The sequence below is a fragment of the Acomys russatus genome, chromosome 5, assembly GCF_903995435.1.
Source record: "Acomys russatus chromosome 5, mAcoRus1.1, whole genome shotgun sequence".
NCBI lineage: Eukaryota > Metazoa > Chordata > Mammalia > Rodentia > Muridae > Acomys > Acomys russatus.
The window spans coordinates 47,605,237-47,617,632 of NC_067141.1; the positions used below are offsets into that span (position 1 = coordinate 47,605,237).

The window sequence follows — 12,396 nt, forward strand, 5'->3', positions numbered from 1 at the left end:
TCTAGAAATCACAGGGTAATCCTTAAATTGCAGGCAGATCACATATACTCCTGGATAAAGCTACTTAAATTCTAAAATCAGTCTAAAAATCTGCGAAGGAAGATCTAAAGTAGTTATTAAATTTATTTTGACATTATTTTTAACAGTACCACACATTTGTGGTATTCAAAGGGTCCATTGAAAACCTGGACATGGCCTCCAGCCTGTGTTTTTATAAAGTTCTACATTAAAACATTGTGACCAAGGTTTATTTGGGCTTATGGTTCCAGAGGATTAGAGCCCATGATGGCATAGCAAAAACATAGTGGCAGGAGCAAGAAGGAAGCGCTCATCTTGAATTGCAGGCACAAAACAGAGAGAATGGTGAGGGGCCTTTAAACTTTTAAGGTGTGCCTCCAGTGACACACATCCTCCAAAAAGACCACACCTCTTAAGCCTCCAAGAGCCTAGGGAGAGGCATCTCACTCAAACCACTGCATCCTGACCCTCAAAATAGCACAGCCACATCTTAAAGCAAAGCACATCTAGTGCAACTTTTAGAGTCATCATAACTGTCCAGTCACATGCTGTTTATAAATCTGAGTCCAGGGTCTCTTCTGAGATTCAAGGCAATCTCTTAATTGTAACCCCTTGTAAAGTTAATATTATATGCTTCTAACACACAATGGCACATAATGTATATCACTACTCCTAAAGGAGGAAATGGGGTAATAACAGGAAAACACTGTGTCAAAACATCAAATTATCCAATGCCATAACCGATGTCAAAAGGCTTAGATGGCTTTGCCTCTCCTGCTCTACTGCCTAAAACATACATCTTCCTCCCTTGGGCTGGTTCCACACTCCATGTGCAGCTCTCCTTGGCAGATGTCTCCTATCTTTGTCATTTTCAACATTTTAGGGTCTCCAATACAAGCCAGAGTTCACAGCTTCATATACCGACATTTTTTGGTCCCTTGCTTCTGAAAACTTCTAGGTAGAGACTCTGCCACATGTCGCCTGGCCTCAGCAGCTCTGTGAAACCAGAGGAAGACTCCACAACTTCATTGTCCTTCATGACTCCAAAGCCAAGCCCACATGGACAACACTGACAGCTCAGTGGGCTGTCAGATTGAGAGGACTCCCTTGATCCACACTAGCAGGAGCCTAAGTAAACACCTATGCTTTCTCAACAACTTGGAAACCTAGCTTAAAAGAGGTCTTGCCCTAAGGGTACCTGCCCTTTATTGGATTACAGATCTGACCTATCCTTAATGGCCCTAGTCTCTTTAACAATTGCAGTCTCTCTTATAGTACACGCGTTGGCAATAACATTAAGCTTATCAGTGTCTTCTTGATCTCTGTACATTGTGCATTTCTTTCTGCACCCTTTCTTCTTTTTCACTGAAGACCTGCTTATGAGGGACTACTAGTAAATATGGGATTGAGTTGGTGTTATGCTGTATTGAAATCTACTCTGCTAATAAAATGAAGTCATTATTTTAAAACTTACCTTCAGGCAAGTTCTTAGAGCATGGGCAAAAAGCAGCCAATTCTTTGCCCAAATATCACAGGAACAGTCAATATAGACCAGTTGTTAATACTGTTCCACTCTGAAACCTCTTTAGCTGGCCTTTGATAGTCCACATAGCTCTCAGCACTACTGTTTTCCAAGCTCTTATCAGTTTAGCCCCACTAAGCTCCATTTACAACTTTCAACCACTTTTCTACTCCAAAATTCTAGTTTTCCATATGCCTACAGAAACCAACGTGGTTAGGTTCTTCATAGCAATAACCTACTCTTTGGAACTAATTTCTGTATTAGTTACTTTTCTATTGTTGTGACTAAACACCATAACCAAGGCAGCTTATAGAAGAATTAGCTTATTTGGGATTCCAGGTCTGGACAATTAGAGTCCACGATGGTGGTCCAAAGGTACGAAAGCAGGAGTAGAAAGCACAGGGTTCACATCCTGAGCCACAGGCACAAAGCAGAGGAGCAAACTTGAAGTGGCACAAGTCTTTAGATTCTCCAAGCCCACCTCCAGTGACATACTAATAAGGCCATACCTCCTAGGCCTCCCTGAGCACCACAACTAACTAGGGCCAAGTGTTTGAATGCCCAAGCTCATGGGGTGATTCAAACCATCACATATATTATCAGCATTTTTTTTACTTCTCCGTGTAGAAAGATGAGATATTTATGTGATGTCTTTTCACTCACTTATTGGTTGGGTTTTTTTGTTTGTTTGTTTGGGTGTTTTTGTTTGTTTGTTTGTTTTTTGTCTGTAACATTAAACCCTGGAACTCATTTCATTTAGAGGTTTCAGTCCTATGGGCATACAGTAGGCCAACCTGTAGATTATAGCAGACTTAATCTCTCTCACAATTAGACACTGAAGCTATTAGCAACCTCGTGGATTAGAAGAGTAACACAATGCATTCCCTTGCACATTTGGCGTGTCACCATATGTAAGCAGGATGGAGACCTAGAAGTGAAAATGCTGTATCAGAAGACACGCAGATCAGTTTAAGAAGTGGAGAATAAATTTATTCTTACTCTCATTCATCCTTTACTTTCCACTCTGAGACAAGAAAGAAAGAGGATTTTATTAGTAAGCAAAGAAATGCTCACAATAACTAGTACTAACTTCTCTGATCTCTAGGGGGAAACGTTGATTATTTTGTGTTAACAAGTTATGTGGCAAAATTTGGTGTGTGCGCAGACACTGTTTAAACGTCTTACCTCACAGTGCTCTCGATAAAGACTCTGCAGTGACTTGATATCCTCAAAGGTAGTACCATCTGGCAGAGAAGAGATTTCAACTTCTCCAAACTCTGGGAGTGCTCGAGATGCATCTGTTACCATGACAACACAACAGAAAAAAGCTATTGTGGATGGTGTCAATTACAGATTAATGAGGGAAATTTTCAGAAGACTAAAAAGGAAAGAAAATGTAGAGATCAGAGGGCCAAAGATCACTGACTTTCAAATTAATATTTTCTAGCCAGACTTAGTAACATTTTTAACATATAATGTAAGAATGAATGGAGCATACTTGTGAATTTAGTGTGAACTAAGCCTTACTCTAATTAAAATGGGCTTTGGATAGGCTATTAGCAAAAGAAAAACAACCTGAGCTTGCCAGTAGCAATTGTAGTTATTTTTATTATTATGCTATCCAACCACATAAAAATAAACATACCCTTAAACTCATTATGCTCATAGCTTTTATATAATAAGAAGATGAAAGTTACAAAGCTAATAGCCAAAAAGTATAAAAATAACATTAACAATATTACTTCTGTGTGGTGGATGACACTGTCCTGTTATCAAATCATCTCTGACAACATGAACATGGTTGTACATCAACTGCTGTAGCACAAATCTTCTAAGTATGACACCTACGCCAACCTGCTCTTCCTGCAGGGACACCTGCCCCATAAAATTTCTGCATTCACATCACTATGACACTTGCTGTTGCACAATAGTATCATTCAGCTCTCTCTTGGTGACACTGTAATTGACAAGGCACACACTCTCACTTTCTTCTTTTCTCATTAGCCCTGGGCAATCAGTAATGCACTTTGGTACATTCCTTACTATAAATTCAAAATTAAATGAAGAGTGGTAACTATTTATAAGTCCTAAAAAATCTATAATCTTTTTATTTTTGAATATTAAAATTAAACCACAGCTACAAAATAAAAAGTGATAATATTTTAAAGCTCAGTGGCCAATTAGACTGTATCTGAGCAGTTTGGTTTAGAAAATGCTGCTGTAACAGTTTTAAGTGCAGGAGCATTCTGACCTCCAGCTGTTCCTATTGGCAAGTGCACATAAACACACATAAATACACACACATGCACCCACATGCAGATACACATGCACTCACATGTACATACATACAGACACATACACACATGCACACACACGCACACAAAGAGACACACATACATGCACACAGACACACAAATACATACACACATGTGTGCATACACATACATTCTGATAGCATCTCTGTTACTGACCCACTGTTTGGAGACTATATGTCTTCAACTATGGAATGACTGTCAGCTGACAGACAGCACCCCTGGCTCCAGTGTAAGTATTCAAATGTGTAAACTCTACCTCCAAACACTTTCAGTAACAAGAAACGTGTATACTTTCTATAAAATTATAAAATAGAAAGCACCGAATTCAATGTAAAAGAATACATCATTTAAAATGTTTATAATTTTTCTAATCTAACAGTATGGATATGCAACTGTGTATACAGGAAATTAGAATTTTTTTGGGCTGGAAATATTTCAAGTAAATACAACAATGATTTTGATCACAAAAGCCAACTGTAATACAAACTCTTGAAAACACTTTCAAAGCATGGAGACTTTAAGGCAGATGCATTCAAGGTTCCATATAGCTTAATATTTCAATGGAGATGAGCTAGAACTATCATTCAATGCCATAGTTTCAGCACCAAATCACCTCCCCCTTTATATGGAGTTAACATCTGAAGACATTCTAATTGGCGAAGAGACCACTGTTGTCTCTTTGAAATCCTAATAGCAACTAATATGCATTCCACCTTAACATACCTAAAAACTGTTGATGATGTTGACTTTGGGCAATTACAGTTTGCTCAACAGATGTGCCTGTCTGTTGGCCACTTCCTGTGAAACCATCTGCAACCCCATCCACTTTCTGCATAGGCTTGTACCTAAAAATATTAGACGGGAAAAAACAAACAAACCAAATTATTCCTTGCTTTATTGTACTACCCAAACGTTTAAGGCGTTCGGTTTTAATCTAGTTCTGTTAATGTCTCAAGATAGTTGTCGAATGTTTCTTGACACTCTCATGAATTTATGTGCAGACATTTTTTTCCCAATTGTGAAAAGAAAAGGGGAAGGGCAATCAGAAAGAAATTCATTTGTGAAAATGCAGAAATTGATGTAAGAATGAAAGAATTATGAGACATTTGTTTGGAAAACAGAGGCAAAGATTCTTGTGCCTATAGTTGGGGGACATATTGTGAAAGTAACTTGTAGTGGCCATCAGCTCAAGGTAAAAAAGGTAAATACACTGGAACTTTGTTATGTACCAAGACGAAAGAGTTTGCAAAGAAATGTCAACAATGGGCTTTTGGTTAATAGATTTAAAATATGATCAATATACAAGTTGTATCATGATGCTCTTCACATTTCCTAAAGCCTCTTACGCAGCCCACACATTCCTCTCCCCTGATCATTATTAATACATTTATCTCCCTTGATTATTGTCAACAGCTGCAAACACAAAGGCCAGAAGTTTCAGTATGCAACAAAAGAAGAACTCATCTATAAACCTAGTTTATCCAATTAGAGACAAGAGGACTTAGGGTAGGATTTAGCTCAGTGTTAGGGCACTTGACTAGCAAGCATAGGCCCTGGGTTTTCCCTAAGAACAGGGAAAAAATACACACAAAAAGTAAACAGAGGCAGTGAGCAGTCTGCTTTTAGGTCCTAGGTCTAAAATTTGAACATTTTTGCTACTGAAAGAGAGAAGATGTACAATAGCGGCTAGAGAAAAGACTTCCTGGAGGCCAAACATCACAGACATCACCACAATACTACCCTACCAGCACCATACCACCACTCCATCCTTAACACAAGCATCAGCACCACCACCATCACCATGACAAGCATCCGCACCATTGTCACCATCACAAGCATCAGCAATGCCACCAGTATCAGCACCACCAGCATGAACATCATCACACCACCACCTCACCCTTACCACTGGCACCACCAGCAGCACCACCACACCATCACAAGCACGACCACCAGCAGCAGCTCAGCATTACCACCAAGAGCCTCTGCAAATCTCCCCAGACAAAGCAAGCACAGACTACAAATTCAATGACTATAGTTTTTCTTCTGCTTAGAATGTACTTTTCTTCATTGCACATATTAAAAAACAAACAGAAAACTATGGTTCTGATACAGTTCCTCTGCATGTATGTTACAGTTGTGCAGCTCCGTGTTCTTGTGGGGCCTGGGGCTGTCTTTAACTCTTTTGCCTGCCCCAGGGACTCTGTCTGGTCTTATTGTAGCATGCTATGCTCTGTTTGGTCAAAGTCCCTTGAAGGCCTACTCTTTTCTGAGGAGAGGTAAAGTGAGTGGGGTTGGATCAGTGGAGAGAGTGGGGAGGCAGGGAGAAGGGAACTGCAGTTGAGATGTAATATGTAAGAGAAGAAAAAATAAAAAGGAAAAAGCGAGGGTCAATGCATTTTTGCTAACCAAGGAGCCAGCTTAAGAGCTTTGTTATTTTTGATGGTGATTTATTAACTGAGAAAGTTCTGGAAGGATACGTCAGTCGTCACTATAACTAATGATAGTAATTGCTGCCGGAATTTTGTACGTTTATATATTTGTATGTTTCTTCTTGTTTCTTATGTCAAAAATTAGTAAAGAAAAATTAGTAAAATACTACGCAAAATGAGGATAATGAAAATAAAGGATTTTAATTTTTTTAAAAATGCAAAAAAGATGATAAAAGTTTATTATCTAGGAATATTTTCACTCACATTACAGTGCTTGTCTTTTGATCCTTCCATTTCTAACTGTAGTTAAAAAATGGAACTTAGTGCTTTCATCACCCAGATATTTAATCCATATGACAATAGCCTAATTCAACTGATCTGTGGTCATTATGAATGTCAATGCTCCTAAAATATGAAAAGGACACATTTAAAAGATGTTTCCATTTGGTCAAAAGATAGTAAATGGTTGGACCTAGTGAATACCAAACAAACAATGCTCAGATGCCCTGAAGAAATGATTCAGTCATTGAAAAAGAAAGTCAGGGGCAGAGAATGAAACAGGGTGCAGTAAATATTATCCTTCTTACACTCTTAGTGATATCTCCCTTAAGAGCAAAATATTGGTTGCTATTCTCTAACGACAGAACGTAACTGGCCTTTCATTTAATGGGAAAACTATCTGCAAATGCTTTTCAGCTGTGGCCATCCTCAGAATCAGGGAAAGCACTAGTACTGTGATGTTCCAAGAGGCCATTTCTGAATCTGTTCCTCCCTCCAGGTCATATCTTTTCCTAGCAGGCGTGATGTGTACCTTTGTGCCACAGTAGTGAGTTGTCCGTTTGTGCTAGTAGACTTGAATGATTTCATGAGAAAAGTTCTGTTTGTTTGTTTCCTTATTGATTCATTCAGGGTTTAATTTGATTTTAGCTGATTTTTTTTCAGACACAAAAATTCCTATCAATAATAGAAAGAATATTTGTTTAACCATGTTTGCTCATGGTTAAGTACATTATCTTAGATGAAATAGTTAAATTTGGATGATTTAATCTGGCAATAGTTCCTATAGATTCAAAATTATTAAGTTTTAATATTGGTTTATGCAGTGACTGTGATTTTGTCTAACTATTCTCAATCATGTTCTTTTTGTTCTACCCAGCATTCGGTCTTACAGACATGGATATAAAGGACAAGTGAAATTTAACCTGAAAGGAAATGATAGCTATTACTCTTAGATTGCACATTTTCTAAGGATACACGCTACACCACAGTCTACCTTCACAAAGGGCTCAGCAAATCTGCCACCTAAAAGCAAAATTATTTGCCTCCTTTGGGAAGAAAGAGTCAGCCAGTATCACAGGCAGTGGAAGGAAGTCTCTAAAAGAAATGGATATTACATCTTAAAATATGCAATCAAACCACAGCAAATTACAATTAACCCATGACTGTGAAATAATAATGTTTTTTAGTTGGAAGCACTAATTAGAAGTATACAATATTATGTGGTAGATATAAAACTTATGAAAACCAGCTTATAAAAGGAAAGAGTCATATAAGTACATTCTAAAAATAATTTAAATCAATACTTAGAAAAGAGAAAACCAGAAAATATAGTTAAGACTGGGAAATTAGTATTTTCATTATAATCATAACAGGAACAATATCAAAATAAACAGTGGGTTGAAAGATAGGCAAAGATGTCTTTCATAAACTTATCTTTGGTAGTAATAGAAACTGTACAAGCCAGAAATTTTGGTGTCTTAAGCTGAAATCTCTAGGAATAAATTCTTGGAATGACATCAGTAACTCATGGAAGATGGCTCACGGTCAAGAGGGCTAGCGTGAGCATGGATGTGTGAAAGAGTTTTTCTGTAGTACTAACTTTTGCTCTTCATGTTGTGCCTAAGCAATAACCACATACTGACATGCTCAATGCTTTAGGTCAGTGCTTGGACAAAATCTTCAAAGTCAGAAACTTTGGATTCAGGAAGTCTGGATGTTCATTCTCTTGATTCTAAGGAAATTATTGCATCAATTATCTTAGTTGTCTGGGTCTCCCCAAAGCAGAGGACAAAGTCACACTCAACAGAGGCTAAACAAATACTCATGATTGCTGATTTTTACTAAAAGAGGAGATATATTGGTCATTGAAGCTTTATCACCAATATCTAGGACATTTCTCATAAAACCTAGCCTTACTCAACATCTACTAAACAAAGACTTTGAGAATGAGGTTTAGAGCTAGTTTTACTCCGTTCCAAGAGATATTTCCTAAGTAGCGTGCCCAAACCTAGCCCATAGTAACCACTTATGTCAAAACACACACCTTTAGTCCCATGTTGTAGAAATATATCCAACATTAGACAGCACACATTTCCCAAAAATGTAAATTTTATTTTTTCCTATAATATAGACTAATTTTAAGTGAACAGCCAGGATCACACAATAAATTGCTATAACACAGATCAATTTATCAGGCACTGAGTACTACATGTGATATGACCCTGTGCAGGCTAAATTTTAGCTTGTTTAAGGATAAACATAACATTTTTAGTTTTTTAAAATATTTTATTGATCTAGAATAATAATTATACATTATCTTAATTCTGGCAAAATTTCAACTATCCTTTTACTATTAAAAGATAAATTTTTGATCTTTTGCTTCTTTTTACTCTTCATTAAATAGTCATCAAAATACTACATTGTAAAAGGTAGGGAAAACTGATTGAAAATATTCCACCAACAAACCTTTATTTTCAAATCCTGTTGAAATACTGAGTATTGAGAACTGTACCCTCCACGTACTGCATTTACTTTGAAAATTATTTCTAGGTTACATTTTCCCATAGTAGACTCTTAGCACTGTTGAGTTATGTACATTCATAGGAGAGACGTGCATTTTATTAAAGGAGGCAACAGTTCTTGGTTTCAAAATTAGTAAGGCACAAATGATCATTTTAACAGCTTGCAACTCCATGGGAAATCAGAGCTAACGTTGTTAATGATTAAGAAATGAAAGACGCTCTGATGTCTTAATAGCTGACTGTATGCTTGAAACCTGTCACTAACACAGAAAACTTGGAAAATTGTTAGGAATCTCCCCCCATGAGGTTAGCTATAGCTGTTATTTAGGACTTGGACAGCTGTGCTCTACTGTAGAAGAAATATTCTGTTGATAATCTCACAAGCACAGACACTGAAGAAGTTAGTGGTGGGCAAAGAGCATTATGTATTCACCATTACTGGAAAGAGTTTTCAAAACACCAAATGCAACACTTGAAAATGTCCTTTCAAAGCAACCGAAAAATGCTCAAGTGAAGACAACATAACTATATTGGCAGTTAGTATTTGTATTTATAATTCATGAAAGTACAAATATCCCAGTTAACAATAATAGCAAGAGGCTAGAATTTTTTAATGGTTTCTTGTAATTCTCTTTGGAAAAGTTGTCCTAGGGTTTTAAAATTGATATTGGAAATGAGCCAAGTGACATAAACAGGAATGGCTCAGCAGGAAATAGTGAATATGAAGAGGCCCATTCTTTTAGACTAGTAAATGAGCCTTTGATGTTATGGTAAATATTTACATGACTTATAACACCAAACTTGATGAAAGATAGGATTTTTTTTTTATCCTTCTTGGTAACTCTAAATATTTGGCTACTCACTAGTTTACATTTGCAGTGATGCAAGAAAATAAAACAATTTAAGTTCAAGTGGCGTGGTTGTCTCCCATGAGAATCAATGATGTGGATCACCCATTTTTTAATGAATCTTCTCCTCTAGATGCTAAGGAGGTAAGATTGAAAGAGACAAACCAGATTTCCTAAATTGCTTTACTGAATCCTCTTAGCACCACAGCTTGCACACTTAGAAGCCTAAGACAGTGGAATTCTTAAAAACCTATAATGTTTATTTTTTTGTACACACATGTATGCATATGAGGGTATGTGGCACTTCTTTCACTTACAGGTGGCCCTTTCTGTTACACAGATCCTAAAAATTTACCCTGTATCTCTTCTTTATTTACAGACTCACAGTCATATTCCACATGACACCAACAAAAACTAAAAGCACCTAAGGCTCTGTCTAAGAAAATATGAATTGGCGAGATTCTTGTATAAAGCACAATTATATGGGGCTAGTTTCTCGTAATTAAATTACAACATAATTTCCATAATATAAAATGAGACTTAAGAGCATTTTAAAGTTTAATAAACACTTAGAAAAGTACTAGGTAGTGTCTATGACTATTTATTAGATTATGTGTACAACCCTTGATTTCAATAATTCTTGAGGAGTGGCTCTTTATGATCCTCTTGACTTCAGTGGAACATGTGATCATGACATCATGAGCTAATACAGTGATGCACTAATGATAACTACTTCAGCAATAAGAATCAGGGTTCCCCACTGCTGTTCTAGAAGGAAGAGCACACTTAACATGGCAGCTGCTCAGCAAAGACTTCTGTCACGCTTACCTGCCTTCGAGAAATGACCCAGTCCTCCAAGCTTAGCTTTGTAATAATTCCAGAGAATTCATGGTCCAGGAAAATAAAAATTAGTTATTAATATTGACCGAGGCTGAGAATTACTAGCCTTGAAGTATAGAGAAACAAGCCACTCCCACTACAATTTGAGGATGCCTTCTCCTCCAACTTGGCAAAGGAGTACTAAAGACTTTTAGGTAGTGCTTATAATAGCAGCATAATGTAAAGAAGAATTACACTTCAATGTTTCCTGCTATAAAATTTTTATTCCTTCCACTTGAACTATAAAATAATCTCTGAACTTCCTTTCCATCTTAAGACGAAGAAACTGAGGTTTCTCTCTCTCTGTGTGTGTGTGTGTGTGTGTGTGTGTGTGTGTGTGTGTGTGTGTGTGTGAGATGGCATCCATCTACAGAGGTACCAAAACAACCTCTGACCAAATCTTTATCCTCTACTTTAAGTACAGAGCTGCATCACCTGTCCTAAGTTCCTGACATTAAGAAAGGTCTGATGACAAACGTCCTTGGAGGTCCTCCCTAGCATCTGAAGTAAATAAGAGGAGTCCTGCTGTCTCCCCTTCCCTAGATTGCTCTTGTCTTTCCTCTAGTATCATAATGGCTCTTTCCATCAGAGTCCTCTTCCTAGCAAGGGAACATGTGATTGGGCAGGTAACACATTTCCCCCTTAACTAAAACATACACATTGTCATGTGATTTTGCCCTGCATTTCATGTACAGTTTGGGAGACGGTAAAACTAGGTAGCTGATGTTGTCCTTGAGCTTAGAGCAATTTTTTTTTGCCTCAGTCTCCCATGTGAAAGTGAGAGGGAGGAAAAGAGACATGAGAGAGAGAGAGAGAGAGAAGAGCAGGGGGGGGGTGGGAATGAACCTCCACACTCGGCTATAAATATTTTCTTTTAAATGTGTGGGCTTTTGTTTGAGTTATCTGCATCTTTGCAGGTAGAATTCATTTAAGAATAAAGTTAAGAGGGTGAGTTCTTGCCCAGGTTGCTCTGTGGTGAGTTATCTATCCTGTATAGACAGCAATTTCTGTTCAACTGAATTCTCTTCTTTTCCTGTCTTTCTGCCACCCTATACTCTCTTTTACATGTGATGTGCTTATTTTGTAAGCAACTGACAACTGCATGAAATTGTTGAGAAATGATGAATGTATTTCAGTATTTTGAGAGTGGCTACAGGGATCAGAAATGGTCAGACACACTGTCAAAAGTATGTGGCTCTTCTGCTAAAATATACTTGCCAACATTTCCTACGTATCATGATAACAACATACATTTCTACATAGGTTATAGACCTGAAAACTATCACTCTCTTTTTTAGCTCCTTGATGACATAGTTTAACTGTTGTCTAAATTAGGGCATATCAGCAATTAGTAAATGGGTAGATTTCCTTTGAAACTGAAGAGTACCTCATTTAAATGCAGAATTTATTTTCAACAGAAGGTATTTTATACATCTTTTTCTCTTGTTGATTACCCATAGTGGACACTACTTTCACAAGGAAGTTATGACATTTCATTACCCTAACCTTGATCACTAGAGTGACAGCAATAAGAGCTATTGTGACTGCATTAGCTCATTTGTCCCTTCACTGAATTTCCACAGA

At 37.3% G+C, this 12,396-nt stretch overlaps 1 protein-coding gene across 7 annotated transcripts in view; it reads right to left on the reverse strand.

Annotated features, from left to right (window-relative positions):
* The window catches only part of Rfx3 (regulatory factor X3), a 263,116-nt gene that overhangs the window by 43,768 nt on the left and 206,952 nt on the right, over positions 1 to 12,396 (reverse strand). For all 7 annotated transcript variants that reach the window (XR_007830654.1, XM_051146299.1, XM_051146298.1 and 4 more), the window contains 2 exons: positions 4,579 to 4,700; positions 2,726 to 2,838 (listed from right to left, as the gene is read on the reverse strand). Coding sequence is in view for 6 of the 7 variants with exons in the window: in XM_051146299.1 (XP_051002256.1) it covers positions 2,726 to 2,838; positions 4,579 to 4,700 (235 nt within the window). In the remaining variant the exon portion in view is untranslated. The remainder of the gene's footprint in view (positions 1 to 2,725; positions 2,839 to 4,578; positions 4,701 to 12,396) is intronic.